Here is a 16418-nt window from a genome sequence, read left to right on the forward strand (position 1 = left end):
AGCATGAGAGGGTGGCCGCGGAGTTGCCGGATAGCACGGAGCAGTGAAAGTTAGACTGGCAGAATCTACAGACCCTTCAGCACCCACCCTGATGCAAGTACCCAGGGCAGTGTGCTGAATACTCACGGCTCTGACATGACCTACCCAGCTGGAAAATGCCAGCGAGGCTTCGTGTTGCACTACAGATCCTTTAATCTTAATCTTTTCCAAGTTCGTTTTCGCCTGCATTACAGCTGATGGGCGAATAGCAGCAGCAGATACAAACCTGAGTCAACATCTTGAGTTATCCACTTAAAAATAATTCCCACACCACACTCCATTGTTCCTGATATCTCTTTGTACTTTTTTTTATAGTTTTGTCAATCTCTGTTGACAGATTTTAACCTGTAATGTTAGATCTATATTCTCCAGTGGTAATTGTACATTAGTGTTAAACGTTGTGTCTGTTTATAACACATTCTAAACCCCATTCGACCGTCCGTCCGTCCCCCACCCCCCCCCCCCCCCACCCCCCACCCACCTTCCTTTAGTATCCCACCCACTCTAACTTCACTTCCCCGCTGTTTTTGTATCATGTAATTGTGTACACAGTCTGACGCCATTCTGCAGTTGTTGCCCTTCGCTACTACATGCCGTGGGAATTCAATGAGTCCATCCTGACAACAGGCTACATCCCATCCCTGGCCGATACTAAGCTTGCACTTGAGCAGATACACACTGTCACCAATACCCTTGAAACCAAGCAGATACGGTGGTGGCATTGAAAATAGGCACGTGGATAAAAGGCTGGCAGAGATTAATTTAACAGCATCATATTTGGCACAGACATGGTCCAAAGGGTCTTTACCTTTTGCTATGTTCTTAATCCCATCTCACTGAATCATGCCCTCCTGTCTAATTTATTTTCAAATATTATGATAATCATCCCTTAAATTTCCTTGCTATTTTTGTTTTTCTTTCTCTTCCAGGTGAGAAGCATTTTATAGTTGGTGCTGAGTTCATTATTCATACTCAGAAATCAACACTTTGAAAAAGAGAAAATCATCCACTTTTTGATTGGACATTGTGCAATTTATTTCCAAAACAGCCATTTAGATGAGTTGTCCAAAAGGGAACTGCAGATGCTGGAATATCGAAGGTACACAAAATTGCTGGAGGAACTCAGCGGGTGCAGCAGCATCTATGGAGCGAAGGAAATAGGCGACGTTTCGGGCCGAAACCCTTCTTCAGACTGATGGGGGGTGGGGAAAGAAAGAAGGAAAAAGGGAGGAGGAGGAGCCCGAGGGCGGGCGGATGGGAGGGTGGGAGGAGACAGCTAGAGGGTGAAGGAAGGGGAGGGGACAGCACAGGCTAGCCAAATTGGGGGAATTCAATGTTGATGCCATAAGGGCGCAAGGACCCCAGACGGAATATGAGGTGCTGTTCCTCCAATTTCCGCTGTTGCTCACTCTGGCAATGGAGGAGACCCAGGACAGAGAGGTCGGATTGGGAATGGGAGGGGGAGTTGAAGTGCTGAGCCACCGGGAGGTCAGGTAGGTTAAGGCGGACTGAGCGGAGGTGTTCGGCGAAACGGTCGCCCAACCTACGCTTGGTCTCACCGATGTAAATTAGCTGACATCTAGAGCAGCGGATGCAGTAGATGAGGTTGGAGGAGATACAGGTGAACCTTTGTCGCACCTGGAACGACTGCTTGGGACCTTGAATGGAGTCGAGGGGGGAGGTGAAGGGACAGGTGTTGCATTTCTTGCGGTTGCAACGGAAAGTGCCCGGGGAGGGGGTGGTGCGGGAGGGAAGGGAAGAATTGACGAGGGAGTTGCGGAGGGAGCGGTCTTTGCGGAAGGCAGACATGGGGGGAGATGGGAAGATGTGGCGAGTGGTGGGGTCACGTTGGAGGTGGCGGAAATGGCGGAGGATTATGTGTTGTATTTGCCGGCTGGTGGGGTGAAAGGTGAGGACGAGTTTGTTGTTTTGATGCCTGATCACAAATAGCTGAGTAAATAATGCTAGATCATTTTTGCACAGCACTTGCATTTAATCTTCAAACATTTTACAATAATTTTCCAAGCAAAAAAACTCTAAATCAAAATGCACAAGATACAAGGGACAAAATTAGAAATGAGCGAAGTCTCATTTTTGACCCTGCTCCAGACTGATTTCTTACTGCAGTGACTTTTCAGAGAAATAATATATTCTGAATGTGTAGCAAATTAATCTGGAAAAGTGATCACAAAGAAATAAAGCTACAGTTTACGTACAAGTGTACAATCAGAATGCATCTGATGGTTGAACAGGAGAGACTAAAACCGTTAAGACCTTTAGGGTTGTCCTCAATAAATATACACTGATTCCATCCACAGATGCTGTATTGCCTTACTGATCTGATACAAAACAGCCATGGTAAGGTATGGTGCTTGTTGTGAGTAATTGTTTCTAGGGTGCAACAATCCACATCTTAAATGTTCTTCTAAGGCAACATTTAGAAAGGCTACTGGTGTGGCATGTGTGAACTAAAGTATAAGAACAAATTAACATGGGAATGGGTTAGGTAGACAAATGAATGAATTAGTGTGCTTTACATGCATTCATTGTGCCTTCATTAGGCCATTGCATATAAAAGTTAGAAAGTCGTGTTGCAACTTTAAATAGGCCATATTTGGAGAATTGTGTGCAATTCTGGTCACCCCTTTACTGGCGCAGAAGATGTGGCCTGGATTATAATGTATTAGATATAAGGAGGGGTTGGACAAACTTGAATCCTTTTCTCTGGAGCGTTGGAGGTTGAGGGGCCGTTTTCATAGAAGTTGATAAAATGATGAGAGCCATTGATAGGGTACATCATCAGACTTAAAAAGCATTTCATTTCCTGCCACAGATGCAGTCTGACCTGCTGAGTTGCTCCAGCACTTTGTTTTTTCTAGCATTTGGAGTCTTTTATGTATCGTTATTCAGACTCTATTTCCCAGTATGGAATTGTCAAATACTGGAGAGCATAGGTTTAAGATTAGAGGGAGTAAGCTTGAGGGAGATGCACAGGACAACTTATTAACACAGAGAGTGGTAGATGCCAGGGGAGGTTAAGAGATACAGCATGGAAACAGGCCCTTTGGCCCACTGAGTCCACGCCGACCAATGATGACCCATACACTAGTTCAATCCTACACACTATAAGCCAATTAACCTACTTGAACCTGCACATCTTTGGAAGGTGGAAGGAAACCGGAGCTTCCGGTGAAAACCCAAGCGGTCACAGGGAGGACGTTAAATGTCCGCAGAGATAGCACCCATGGTCAGGATTGAACCCGGGTCTCTGGTGCTGGAAGGCTGCAACACTACCGCCACACCACCGTGTCTCCCCAAAGTGGCAGGCGAATGAGGCAGATACGATAGCAATGTTGAAGAGGTATTTAGACAGACACATGAATAGACAGGGAGTGTAGGGATACGGACCATGTGCAAACCATGGGATTAGTTAGATTGGCATCATGGTTTGTACAGACATGGTGGACCAAAGGGCAAATTCACGTTTTGTACAATTCTATGTTCTACTTTTTATTATTTCATAGGTAATACTGGGAAGGCCAGTATTTATTCTCCATCAGCAAATTGCCCTGAAGAAGTGGTGGTGTAACCCCCATCTTGAACCTGTGCAGAAATGTCAAACTACTGTCAAGTGGAGAGTGAAAACCATTTGGCACAGAAGGAACTTGGTTCCCCATCAAGACAGTCGCAGTACAGTCGAGGGCATGCAGATGGTCACCTTTCCATAATTCCTGTTTCCTTTGTCCTTCAAGGTGGTAGAGATTGTGGGATTGGGACGCGCTGTCAAAGCAGCCCTGGTTGGTTTTGCAGATGGCGCACCAGTAGTGGAGGGAGCAAATGTTTATGATGGTGAATGAGTGCCAATCCATTCAGCTTATTCGGCAAGAGACTCTGTGCATCTAAAATCATGAGAGCAACAGACAGGGTGAATGCACAAAATATTTTTACCTAGAGGAGGGGAGTCAAGAACAACAGGGCTTGGTTTAAGGTGAGAGGGGAATAATTTAATAGGAACCTGAGGGGCGACTTTTTCCACACAGAAGGTGGTGATTAAATGGAACAAGCTGCCCAGAGAAGGTAGATGAGGCAGGTAATATAACAACATTTAAAAGACATTTGGACGGGTAATATATAGAAAAGGTTTGGTGGTATATGAGCTAAACATGGGCAGATGGGACTAGCAATATGGGGCAACTTGGTCAGCATGAACAATTTGGGCCAAAGGGTCTATTTCTATGACTGACACTAAGCCCATGGGTAGTAAGGGTTTAGTTCATGAGTGAATAGGTAGCTGCGAGAAAGACATGATTGGAGTTCATCACCAGTTCTTGAGTAGGACCATGAATTCTACTCTATGGTATTGTGATGTGTGTAGAGGTGGCTGATTAGACCAATCTGGGTGGCAGAGGTGCAAAGATGCTGAAGTATCAGTGGTTCTTAATTTTTGAGATTCTCTTTTCCCCTTTGCTTCCTCTATTCTAGGCTCCTCGTATGAACGAGTACCACTTTTCATGTGGGTACACCAAATAGGACAATCCAATGCTTCTTGTTTCCAGGGGTATGTGTCAATAGTGAAACTCATCAGGGATGTGGTTAGATCTTTTTCGATCCACAACATGATTGTTCTGGCCCACCTAATCTGTGATTCTTTCAGAGGTTCATCAGGGACAGAATGCATGTCTGGAATCCTGTCTTGTCACTTGATGTGAAGTATTCTGTGCAGAGAGGACATGTGGAAGTCATTGGCATGTCTACTGAACACTGTCCATGTCTCATAGGCATAGAATAAAGTGGATATGACAACAGCTTCTCACACCTTAAACTTGGTCTTTAGGCTGATTCTTGTTGATTCCCACACTTTATATCTCCATTTTCAAAAGCAGAGCTGGTTTTTGCTGTCCTGCAAAAGTTGACTGATCTTGCGAGAGTTGTGCTAAGATATGTGAACTTGTCCACTACTGAAAGCCTCTGACCATTCACAATGATGTATGGGGCGTTTGGAACAGTTAGGCACAATATTTCTGTTTTCTCCGTGAGGCAAAAGCTGCCATTGGCATTGCCAAATTTGTCCAAGCCTTCCAACTTATCAGATTCTGATCTTGCATTGAGTGCATAGTTATCAGCAAAAAGGATGCTCCTCAGTGTGGTTTATCTTGGGTCTGCAAGGGATTCGGAGAGGTGAGGGGGTGTTGGGGTTTGTTGGCAGAGTAGGAATGGTGTGGTTAGGGAATGTTGGATGGAGAGTTGAACAATGCACAGGTTAGGAGGCAACAAGGAGGCAATGAAGAAGCCAAAGAATGAACGTTGAGGCTCACCTCATCGGGAATGTAGCAGGTGAGCAGCAGATTGGACCCGTTGCGCTAAAATGGCCATAAACACATGTTGAATGAAATGGGAAAGGATGTAAGACCAGAGGTTTTCCACGTTAAAGGAGCAACATCAATTCAGTTTGTTGGTGCATATGCAGGACACAAGCTGAGTGACTTCATTCAGTCCAATTGTGTCTCTAATTCTGTAAGAAATGACTAACATTTACATCAATTGTCATAAAAATACCGAAAGGAGTTGCTAATTCTTTGAAATTGATCTTAAGTGAGGCTCAGGAATGTGAGATACAGTGAAGAAAAATAGGTATTAAAAAATAATGAGGAATAATATTCGAGTCAAGTGAGAAACTAGAAGCTGGACTATGGCAGAGGAAGAAAGGGATGGGAAGGTGAAAGGGAAGAGGGGATAGAAAAGGGGACTGGAGCAATATAAATGAGAGAGAGACATCGAAGAAGGAAGAAGATGGAATGAGAGAAGGTGAACAAATGTGAGGGATGGGAATGAGATAGGAGGGTAGAGGCACGGAACTGAGAAGGTGAGTGTCATATGATTACGAGGAGGAGTGTGAGGAAATGAAGAGGCCTGTGTGACATTTAACTGGAGAAAAATACCCACCTCAGTGCCACACACAGGCTTAATGACGCAGCAGTTAAATACTGATGTCTTATAATAGGATTTACCAAAGATAAATTCAGGCCACTCAGCACATTCGGTAATCGGCATACTATGTTTATATGGATTCCATGCTGAAGAATATATTATAGATAGAAATGAAGGTGTGTTGCACTAAATATCTGCAACCTTGTCTGAAAATGCAAAGTATAAATATATCCAAAACACATCACTGTAGACTTTTTCCTTCAGATCATGTTCATTTCTTGATATCCAGTGTAAAGATGACCCGTCCTTCAAATTTTTCATAGGGGTTGTCACTGATCATTCCCGGCGCATTAATCTTGCATTGAATTTCAACTTTGTTGTCCTTTTTCAGAGTCAGGAATTTTACTGCAACCAATGGATTGGTGTAGTTTGGCTGTGGAAAGACACAGGTTATTCCTGTATCTGGCAGTCAAAGGGTAAAATGTCTCGTAAATAGAATGAGGCTCCTTACCTGTGGCTGCCTGCCATAGTAAGGAAAATATGAAAGGTCAAAGGTGCCATTTTCAGGATAAAATACCACATTTCCAATATTCTCCGGATAGGCATGCTGCAGTTCAAAACAGGAATGTCAGATTCATTGCTTCTTATAAAAAAAGTATGGTTACAATTTTAAAAGGGCATGATTAAAGGATACTGGATTTGCTGTTATATAAGCAATATTAATTTAGCCATTGCTATTTGTAGAGATGTGGGGGCAATATTTTTACACAGACAGTGGCGAGTGCCTGAAACACACTGCTGGGGATGGTGTTTAAGGTAAATATGATAGTGGCATTTAAGAGACTTTAGGATAGGCATATGGATATGCAGGGAATAGAAGGATATGGATTACATACAAGTAGATAGAGAGGGTCTTGGCATCATGTTCAGCACAGACATTGTGGGCCGAAGGGCCTGTTCTTGTGCTGTACTGTTCTGTGTTCTACAAATATACAACAGGCTGGGAATAGTAACTCCAGAATTAATGGAAGCACTTTTATGAGTGTCACAGTGGTGCAGCTGGTAGAACTGCTGACTCACAGCACTGGAGATCCTGCTTTGATCCTGACCTTAGTTGCTGCCTGTGTGGAGTTTGCATACAATCTTTGGGTTTCCTCTGGGTGCTTTGGTTTCCTCCCAAGTCCCAAAGACATGCAGGTTTGCAGATTCATTGGCCTCTGTAAATTACCTCTTGTGTAGGGAGTGGATGCAAAAGTGGGATAACATAGATTTAGTATAAACTGTGGTCAGCGTGGACTTGGTGAGCTGTTTGGCTTGTTTCCATGTATCTCTAAACTAAACTAAACTCTTCTGTAAATTCTAGGCAGCGATGTCTGGATATAGTAATCAATGTATTGATGAGACCCCTTGCCCTCACTGAGTATTTCCCAAGAACTCCTCTGGGATTACTTTGGCACAAGTGTGGCAGGGACATTACCTGGCTTCACTGTACTCACTGTGAAATTCAGACTGTAAAATAGGGGCAATTCCAAGGAACTGCCTGATTCTGCAATTTAGTTATCATCTTCACAATCCTCAACCGATGAGGTTTCATGTCTCTTAGTACTCACCAGAACCGCACAAGTCACGTTTGGGGTGGTTCCATTTCCAGGCAAGTAATTGATAATCTGAAATTTCAATTGGAAACTCATTAATTGGACATCCTTGTGCAATGCCCTTCAAAATATCGAATAATTGCATTAAGCTGCTCATAACTCAGTTACTTTTACGTGACAAATATCACCTCAACCGCCACTGTTAGAACATTGTGGATACAAGTCCCAAACCAGATTGATGAGCCAGTTTAACAGTTCCCAGTGCAGTACTGAGTCAAGTGGCACATTTCTCAAACCACAAGAGGTTCAGTACTTCTCTCGGGAGGACCTATTGAGTTGTAGAGTCATGGAGCTATACAGCACAGAAACAGGCCCTTCAGCCCACCTTGTCCATGCCGACCAAGTTGACCCATTTGCTTTCAATAATCCATATTCCTTCAATCCATAACTCTGTTCAAATGTCTTTTGAAATTCATAATTGTATCTGCTTCTCTGGCTTTCTGGCAGCTGCTTCCAGATAATGACCTCCGAGTGAAAATGTTGTCTAATATTCGAATTTTCTTCCCCAGGAAAAAGTCTTTGAGCATTCACTTTATTCATACCCTTCATGACTATTTATTTATATCTATGCATTTATCCTGTCTATTCCCCTCATGATCTTATACATGCACTTATAAGATCAATTCTTATCCTCGTGCTCCAATAAATAACCTCTCCCTATAGCTTAGGCCCTCGAGTCTAGAGATACTAGATGGTGGGGTAAGGTGTGAAAATAACTGATCAAAGCAGATAATGATAAGGAAATGTAGAGTGGTTCATTGTTAGCTGAGTGGAAGGTGACAAAGATATGATCAGTAAATTAATCAGAAGGACAAAACTAGTCGGAAAACTAGGATTGGGGAGGGACAGAGAGAGAAGGAAAGCAAGAGAAACCTACTCTGGGCAAGAGACTCTGTGTGTTTACCAAATCTATTCCTCTCATGATTTTGTACACTTCTATAAGATGACCCCTCATCCTCCTGCGCTCCAAGGAAGGGTCCCAGCCTGCTCTACCTCCCTATAGATCAGGCTCCCGTGCCCTGGCATTATCCTTGTAAATCCTCTTTGCACCCTATCCAGCTTAACCACATGGTGGCAATGGTAGAGTCGCTGCCTTGCAGCACCAGAGACCCGAGTTCAATCCTGACTATGGGTGCCGTCTGTACGGAGTTTGTACGTTCTCCCCGTGACCTGTGAGGGTTTTCTCAAGGATCTCCGGTTTCCTCCCACTTTCCAAAGACGTACAGGTTTGTAGGCTAATTGCCTTGGTATCATTGCAAATTGTCCCTAGTGTGTGTGGGACAGTGCCACTGTGTGGTGATTGCTGGTCGGCATGGACTCAGTGGGCCGAAGGACCTGTTTCCGCGCTGTATCTCTCAACTAAACTAAACTGAACACTCTAAATGTGGCTTCACCTAAGTCTTACATAAATGTAACACGACCTCCCAACCTCTATACTTAATACTCTGATGACGGTCGATGTGACAGAACCTTTTTGACTACCCTATCTATCTGTGATGCCACTTTCAAGGAACTCTATATCTGCACCTCTAGGTCCCACTGCTCTACAACACTCCCTAGAGCCCTACCATTCACTGTGTTGGTCCTGCCCATGTTAACTTCCCAAAATGCAACTTCTCACATTTTCTGTATTAAATTCCATCAACCATCCCTCAGCCCACCTGCCCAACTAACCAAGATCCTGCTGCAGTACTTTATAACCATCTTCACTATCTTCAAAATCACCCTCTTCAGTAAAGAGAACCTCGAGAAGACTTACAGGGATGTGTTCTGGGATGATGGACTACAGTTACAAGAATAGATTGGAGAGTGGAGACACAAGTCTATGCTTGTTCTTGCCAATGTTAAGGAGACATCATTGGGAGCAGCGAATATAGTGGACAAGGTTGGAAGAGATGCATGTGAACCTTTGTCTCAGCTGGAAGGGGTCCCTGGATAGAAGTGAGAGAGGAGGTGTACCAACAGGTATTACATAGGAGAGTGATTGGAGAGTGTATTTATTTTTATGTTTGAGGAGAAGAAGGATAGATATCATAGAAGCGTACAAAATGGTGAGAGGTTAAGACAGAGTGGATAATGGGAGGCTGTTCCCCTTGTTGGAGGGGTTAGGGAATTACAAAAATAAACGGCAAGGGAATCAATCCTGTCTTGAGGAAAATGTATTTTATACGGCAAGTGGCTGCAATCTGGAGTGCACTGGTAGGTTTCAATGTGGCCTTCAAGTGAGATTATATAAACATACCGAGAGGAATAATTTTCAAGGCCAAAGCTGGAATTGATGACTTTCTGTAGTAAAAATCTGATCCTGACATGATAGGCTAAATGACACCTTCTCTATTGTAACCATATTGACATTCTATTATCTTCTACATTTGTTCTTTCCAAGCAGACATACCCTGTTCATTCGGATTAAGATGCAGGGTTGACCAGTTTTGTATCCAAAAGTGGGATCCTCCAGTCCAGAGCAATTCTTCAGCATGTCTCGAGTAAACTGGCAGGCAAATTTTGACTTAGGGCCAATCCCAGACCCATCTTGGAAAGTATAGTTGCCACTGGTGCAGTTGCGGTTTGTTTTTTCCTGGGCTGACTGATTATACACTAATAGATAAAGACAGAAATCAGAGCTAGAGAGGGAGGCAGTAAATTACACAGTGCTCTACAAATTCAAAATGAAACAAACAGCACAAATGTACTCCTGCTCCTGGAACATCATGCAGAGAGAGCTCAGGCTACAGTTCTCGGGAGCCAACAGTGACGTGTGGAGGGGTGAGGGTGTTTAAACTACAAGGGTAGTTCTGGGGATGACACAGCTTCAGAGAAGAATGGTAACTTTACAAAATGGTAAGCAAAGTGCATGGAAATGTTCTTTTTGTTCCAGGTTTATCCCAGTTGAGGATTGATCATTGGCAACTGGATAAACTGAAAAGATGGTGGACACTATTAAATAGTAACTTCTCAAAAGGGAATTTAATGTCAATCAAAAGTGAAACATTTGTTAGACTTTGGAGAAAGGGAATAAGAAGTGTGCATTTCCAAAGAGTTGGCATGGGTTTGATCGCATAAATAGGCTTCCGTGGTGTTGTGTAAACCTATGTTTTTATCTTGGGTTAATCAGATTATGGGGTGATCTGACTGTGGGGAAGGTCTGTCTGTGGGCATAGTTTGACCGTGAGGATATCTGACATTGAAACATAGAAATCTAAAATCAGTACCCTGTTCTGGCTTTTTCCCCATATCCCTTGATTCCCTTAGCCCTAAGAGCCAAATCTAACTCTCTCTTGAAAACATCCAGTGAATTGGCCTCCGCTGCCTTACGTGGCAGAGAATTCCACAGATTCACAACTCTCTGGGTGAAAAGGTTTTTCCTCATCTCAGTCCTAAATGGCCTGCCCCTTATTCTTAAATGATGGTGTTTCACTGAGGGGCTTGTTTGACTGTTTGGTTGGTTTGACTGTGGGTGTGGTCTGACCGAGGGTGAGGGTGAGAGTGGGAGTCTGTGGGGGCAGTTTGACTGTGGGGGTGATCTGACTGTAAGGGCCATCTGACTGGGAGGGTCTGACTGTGGGAAGATAACAGTAAGTGAAATAATTGTTTAGTATTAATGAATGACTGGATTTAAATATGGCTTCAGGAATGTTATTCACTGAATAATATGAATATGTTTTGGTCTCTTGTTGTTCAAGGCTGAATCAAAAACTAAATAAATCCACATTTCTGCTTCTTTAATTATGTGTTGCATTTTGCATTAGATCTGCCCGGCAACAATCTACACATGGACTTGTGCCTATCCACCTCTACCTGAAAGAAAATGCTGAAGCTCGTGGGCGTAACAGTGCCACGTCTTTGGATCTGAAATATTAAAGTTGATCCTCAAATCTTTTGGTTGTGGTTGTATCGTCACACCTATGAGAGAACACAATGCAAATATGCAGACATCACTTTAATTTCATGCTTCATGTATCTTGTTGTGTTTCATGACTGTTGGCAGACCAACTTCCCTCCTGAGATAAATAAAGTTCTATCGTATCATATGGTATATAGACAATAACAACAAAGGTACCACTAAATTGGAAGGACAAGGACATTTTCATACAAAGCAGTCATCCCATAAAGAAATTTAATTTTTATAACAAAAAATTATGTTAAAACTGTTCTCATCCACTAAGGCAATATGGGTAAAGCTCACAAATTAAGAAAGGTGCAATTGCTCTAATGGGTTTATACTATAGCAGTAGATGGAGGAACACATAGGCAGGCAGATTACATAAAGATGTACCAGCAATATAGTTGTCATAATGGATGACCTTAACTTCCCCAGTATTGACTGGATCTTCCTTATTGCAAAAGGCATAGACAGGGCAGAATGTTTAAGTGCATCCAAGAGAGTTTCTAGGAACAGTAGGTGGATAGTCCAACTCAAAGAACGAGCATACTGGACCATGGATTATCTGCCAAAGACAGACAGATCAAAGACATATAGGTTTGTAGGTTAATTGGCTTCGGTAAAATTGTAAATTGTCCCTAAGGTGTAGGATAGTGCTAGTGTATGGGGATCGATTATCAGCATGAAGTCGGTTGCCGAAGGGCTTGTTTCTGTACTGTATCTCTAAAATCTAGAGTCTAAAGTATTCTCAGTCGCCTGCAATGGCACACACTCACCGCCAGGGTGGGTGCCTGAACCATATATTTCAGCACTGAGCAACCTTGTTGCAAGCCTTCCACCTTCTATCTATACTGAGGTGGGGACATGTCGATGGTGGGGAAAGCACAAGATGAGGGTAGGATTTGTGCCAGTTCTTCATCACAGCAGAACACAGAAGTAAAAAAGAAAATCAGGAGGGCAAAATGGGGACAGGAGATAGCTTTGGCAGATAATATTAAGGATAACCCTAAGAGATTTTACAAGTACATTAAGGAGGAAAGGGTAACCACGGAGAGAATAGTGGTCAACTCTGTGTAGAGCCACAGGGGATATAGAAGGTCCTCAACGAGTATTTCTCCTCTGTTTTCTACTATTGAGAAAGACATGAGGAACTTGGGGCAGTCAATGGAAGTGTCTTGAAGGCAGTCAATATTACAGTCGAGAAGGTGCTGAAGGTCAAAACGGGTATGAACTAAGACAAATTTCCCAGGTCTGATCAGATATATCTGAGGACACTGTGGGAAGCTAAAGAAGAAATTACAGGTGCCCTAGGTGAGATTTATGCGTCATCATTAAATACGGGTGAGGTGCCGGAATACGTCAAATGTTATGAAGGACTGCAGAGAAAAGCCTGGGAGTCTAACATCTGTGGTCGGAAAGTTACTAGAGAGAATGGACTGGAAGAGACATAACAACTACCAACAGAGGAGAGATGAGAGACTGGAGGTGATGGAATCTGTAACAAAAAATAAACTGCTGCAGTAACTCAGAGAACAGGCAACATCTATGAAGGGAAATGGACAATCGATATTTTGAATGGATACTCGTCTTCAGACGGATGGAGTAGAGGGGAGATAACTGGCAGAGAGAGGTGAGGGGAATGACTGGGGCAAGAGCTGGCAGAGCAGATGGTGTACAGTAAGTGGCTTCTACACTTATCACCTCCAGCCTTGGTTACTATATCCACTCTTCTTTACCCTACCTGACTCTTCTGTCAATTGACCCTCCTCACCCAAATCCACTGATCATTTGCCATCTCTTTCCCCACCCCTTCTCTTCACCCCCTCACCTCCTCACCTCTCTCTACCAGCAATGTGCCCTCTACCTCATCAATCTGAAGAAGGGTCCCGGCTTGTAATGCCATCTGACCATTTTCTTCCACTGATGCTACCTGACCTGCTGACTTCCTCCAACAGTTTGTATTCAGAATCAGAATCAGAATCAGAATCACACTTTATTCGCCAAGTATGTATTGCAACATACGAGAAATTTCATTGGCCAGGTCAGTCATACAATTAAAAGCAACAGATCAGTCAAAAACACATTTTAACACGAACATCCACCACAGTGACTCCTACACATTCCTCTGTGATGGAAGGCGAAATAAAGTTCAAGTCCTTCCCTTAGTTCTTCCTCGGTCATGGGCCTCGAGCCCCCGTTAACAGGACGATCTTGACTCCCGTAGCCAGCGGCGATCGGGCCCTCCGCGTCGAGGCGATCAGCTCCCGCATCGGGGGGATGTCAGCTCCCCCGCTCCGGGCGATCGAACCTCGCGTCGGGGCTGGTCGAACCTTTTTTGCGCACTTTTAATAGTGCTCTGTGGGGTAGTGCTAAGCGGGTACCACTGTACAAAAATGTAAAATATAATGTGGCTGTGAAATACATTGTATAGATTTGCAGAAGACATGGTTTACTGAGGAAACATACTGCTAAGAACCACTAACTGAGTCCCTCCAACAATTTCACAGGTGAGCTCAAAGCCTTACCTGGTGCTTTGAGTCTGTCTTGATAAGTCGGTATGTATGGGTCTGTTGTATATAACAGCACAAACAAGGACAGGGCAAACAGTAAGCAGATTACAACGTAGAAGGCCGCGTAATACAGGCTGATGAGAACTAGGAGAGAAGCAATGAGCAGTTAGATAGAAATGTATGGAATAACATAAAAATGTAACACAAAAACATGATGATCATCCCCACCAGATTGGATCTGAATATATGCACTACTTGCCCTATCCCTTCCTTCGTTCTCCAATTTAATCAGCATGGTCCTCAGTTGCCTCTGCAGAGGTGATCCGCCTTTCGTTTTTCTGCTAAATCATACACTTCCTGTCAGATACCTTCCATTTTAAATGTTACTTAACGTTAAAAAAATAAACATAATTCCATTTGTGACCTATTCCCCTTGTTCATCTACATGCAATGTTTTATGACAAACCAGAGGCAGTTAACAGAAATGATCTTTGGATACTATTAATAGTTGACACTTAACACCTCAGTCCAAGGACAATTAGAGGTGAGTACTAAAAGCCAGCTCTGTCCACATTCTGTGAATCAATAAAGAGAAAACAACAGACAAACTGGTCTGAAATTGGCCACTGCATCGTGTCAAATAACTTATTCTGCACAAATAACAGCGTGAACTCACGTGAATATTTTCAGAAAAATACAAAACAAAACCATTTAAAAATATTGATGTTCCAGATTCTGTCTGAATCTGCATTTACTTTGCAATGGGCAGTTAGATAGAATTATATTGAATAATATAAAAATGCAACACAAAAATATGATAATCACCCCCACCAGATTAGACCAGAATATGTGCTAGAACGATCCAAAGTGCAATCCAAATCCTACTGCCCCACTCTTTTGCGGTAGTCCTCATCAGCACTAATCGCACTACCCCACTTTTTCCCCACTTTCTGTATCATTCAAAACTAATCCAACTATCCCATACTCTCCCCGCAACCCTGGATCAATTCAAAACAACTCCACCTACCCCACATACTCCCCACAATATTATATCAATTAAAAATTAATCCAATTATCCCGAACTCTTCTCATAATCTTATTTTAGAACATAGAACAAAAAATAGTACAGTACAAGAACAGGTTATTTGGCCCACAATGTCTGTGCCAAACATTATGCCAAAACCAACACTTATCCACCTGCCTGCCCCCCCCCCCCCCCCCCCCCCCCAAATCCAGGAACCATTCTGGTAAACCTTTCCAAAGCCTTCATATCCTTCCTGTAACGGAATCTTAATTCAAAATTAATCTCCCTGACACTCTCCTTCCCAAGCAATCTAACTCTTCCCCTCTTTCCTGTAGCCTGATTCATCCAAGACTAACCCCACTTTCCGATTTACTGGTAAAAATATGTCAGTTGTGACATTGCCTCATAGCCTGCTCCACCACTTACTCATGGTTACCTTTCTATAAAAGAAGTCCAGGACTACACACACAACTAACTGTTTTCACTGAATCATATGGCTCAGAAGATGGCTATTCAGACCACTGTATGAACACATTTTTTTTTTAAATCAACTGCTCTTGTACTCTGTGCCATTCACGAATTTGCCACCTGAAGTCTTCCTGTCCTATGTTTATCTTGCAGTCTCTCCTACCCCAGTTTCCAGGTGTCCTCCCCATAATTTCCTTTGTTTCTGGATTCCAAAGGAAGCGTTTGAAGCCTTCCATGCGCTGGCCACATGTCTTCTTCTCGTTGAAGGTAGCCATTTTCCCCAAGGTGTTACAGCTCCAAATGGGGGGATTTCACGGTGCGAGGCAATTCAGGGAGATTTCAGGGGGAGGGAGGACCTACTATTCCTTTTATAGCAGTGACATGATGTCACACCTTCAACCAATCACGCTCAGGAATGGCATTCCACAGATATCGACACTGTTTAGATTAGTACAAAATGATTAATAACTAAACTCTGCGCACATGAAGCAACATCCAGATTGTGCATTTAGTTCCTGATATTTCTTTGACATAGTGGCTGATAACTTAATCATGTTTGATGGTTTTAAAGTAAACTAAATTATTGGTTGATCTGTTGATTGGTTGTTTCATTCTTGCAAAGGACAGAGTGGGGTGACAGGCACCTGTTCTTAATGTTCTATGCTATGGCATCCACTCCAGACCTACCACTTACAGAGACTTACCAGACCTCTGTAAAGTAACCCGGCGTACTCCATCAACACCTTAAGCAGACCTGGAAAGTAAATGAGTATAAGGACACATACATGTGGATATGAATAAGGAAGGCAACCATCCTGTGCACAGTTATCTCATAAATAATATTGGAATTCAAGGAAAATATAATTAAAACTTCCAAACGTTCTGTAGGGTTAACAGGAGAGTTCCAAGGA

General features: G+C 43.1%; 1 protein-coding gene across 1 annotated transcript; it reads right to left on the reverse strand.

Moving 5' to 3' along the window:
- Nucleotides 1-6238: 6238 nt before the first annotated feature.
- atp4b (ATPase H+/K+ transporting subunit beta) lies at nt 6239-15782 on the reverse strand. The gene is made up of 7 exons (XM_033033517.1): nt 15671-15782; nt 14031-14159; nt 11421-11525; nt 10018-10220; nt 7584-7634; nt 6479-6574; nt 6239-6400 (listed from the first exon to the last, which is right to left on the reverse strand). The coding sequence occupies exons 1-7, from the start codon at nt 15780-15782 to the stop codon at nt 6239-6241; spliced, it is 858 nt and encodes a 285-aa protein (XP_032889408.1).
- Nucleotides 15783-16418: the final 636 nt, after the last annotated feature.

This window comes from Amblyraja radiata, chromosome 14 (assembly GCF_010909765.2).
Source record: "Amblyraja radiata isolate CabotCenter1 chromosome 14, sAmbRad1.1.pri, whole genome shotgun sequence".
NCBI lineage: Eukaryota > Metazoa > Chordata > Chondrichthyes > Rajiformes > Rajidae > Amblyraja > Amblyraja radiata.

What these genes read in the sequence shown, in the direction of transcription:
- atp4b (XM_033033517.1), bottom strand. Translation starts at nt 15,782, where the DNA reads ATGGCTACCTTCAACGAGAAGAAGACATGTGGCCAGCGCATGGAAGGC. An exon ending in GCTTCAGCATTTTCTTTCAG is followed by an intron (nt 10,221 to 11,420) that starts GTAGAGGTGGAT and finishes TTTATCTATTAG; the next exon opens with TGTATAATCAGTCAGCCCAG. An exon ending in CCCCAAACGTGACTTGTGCG is followed by an intron (nt 6,575 to 7,583) that starts GTTCTGGTGAGT and finishes TTTGAACTGCAG; the next exon opens with CATGCCTATCCGGAGAATAT.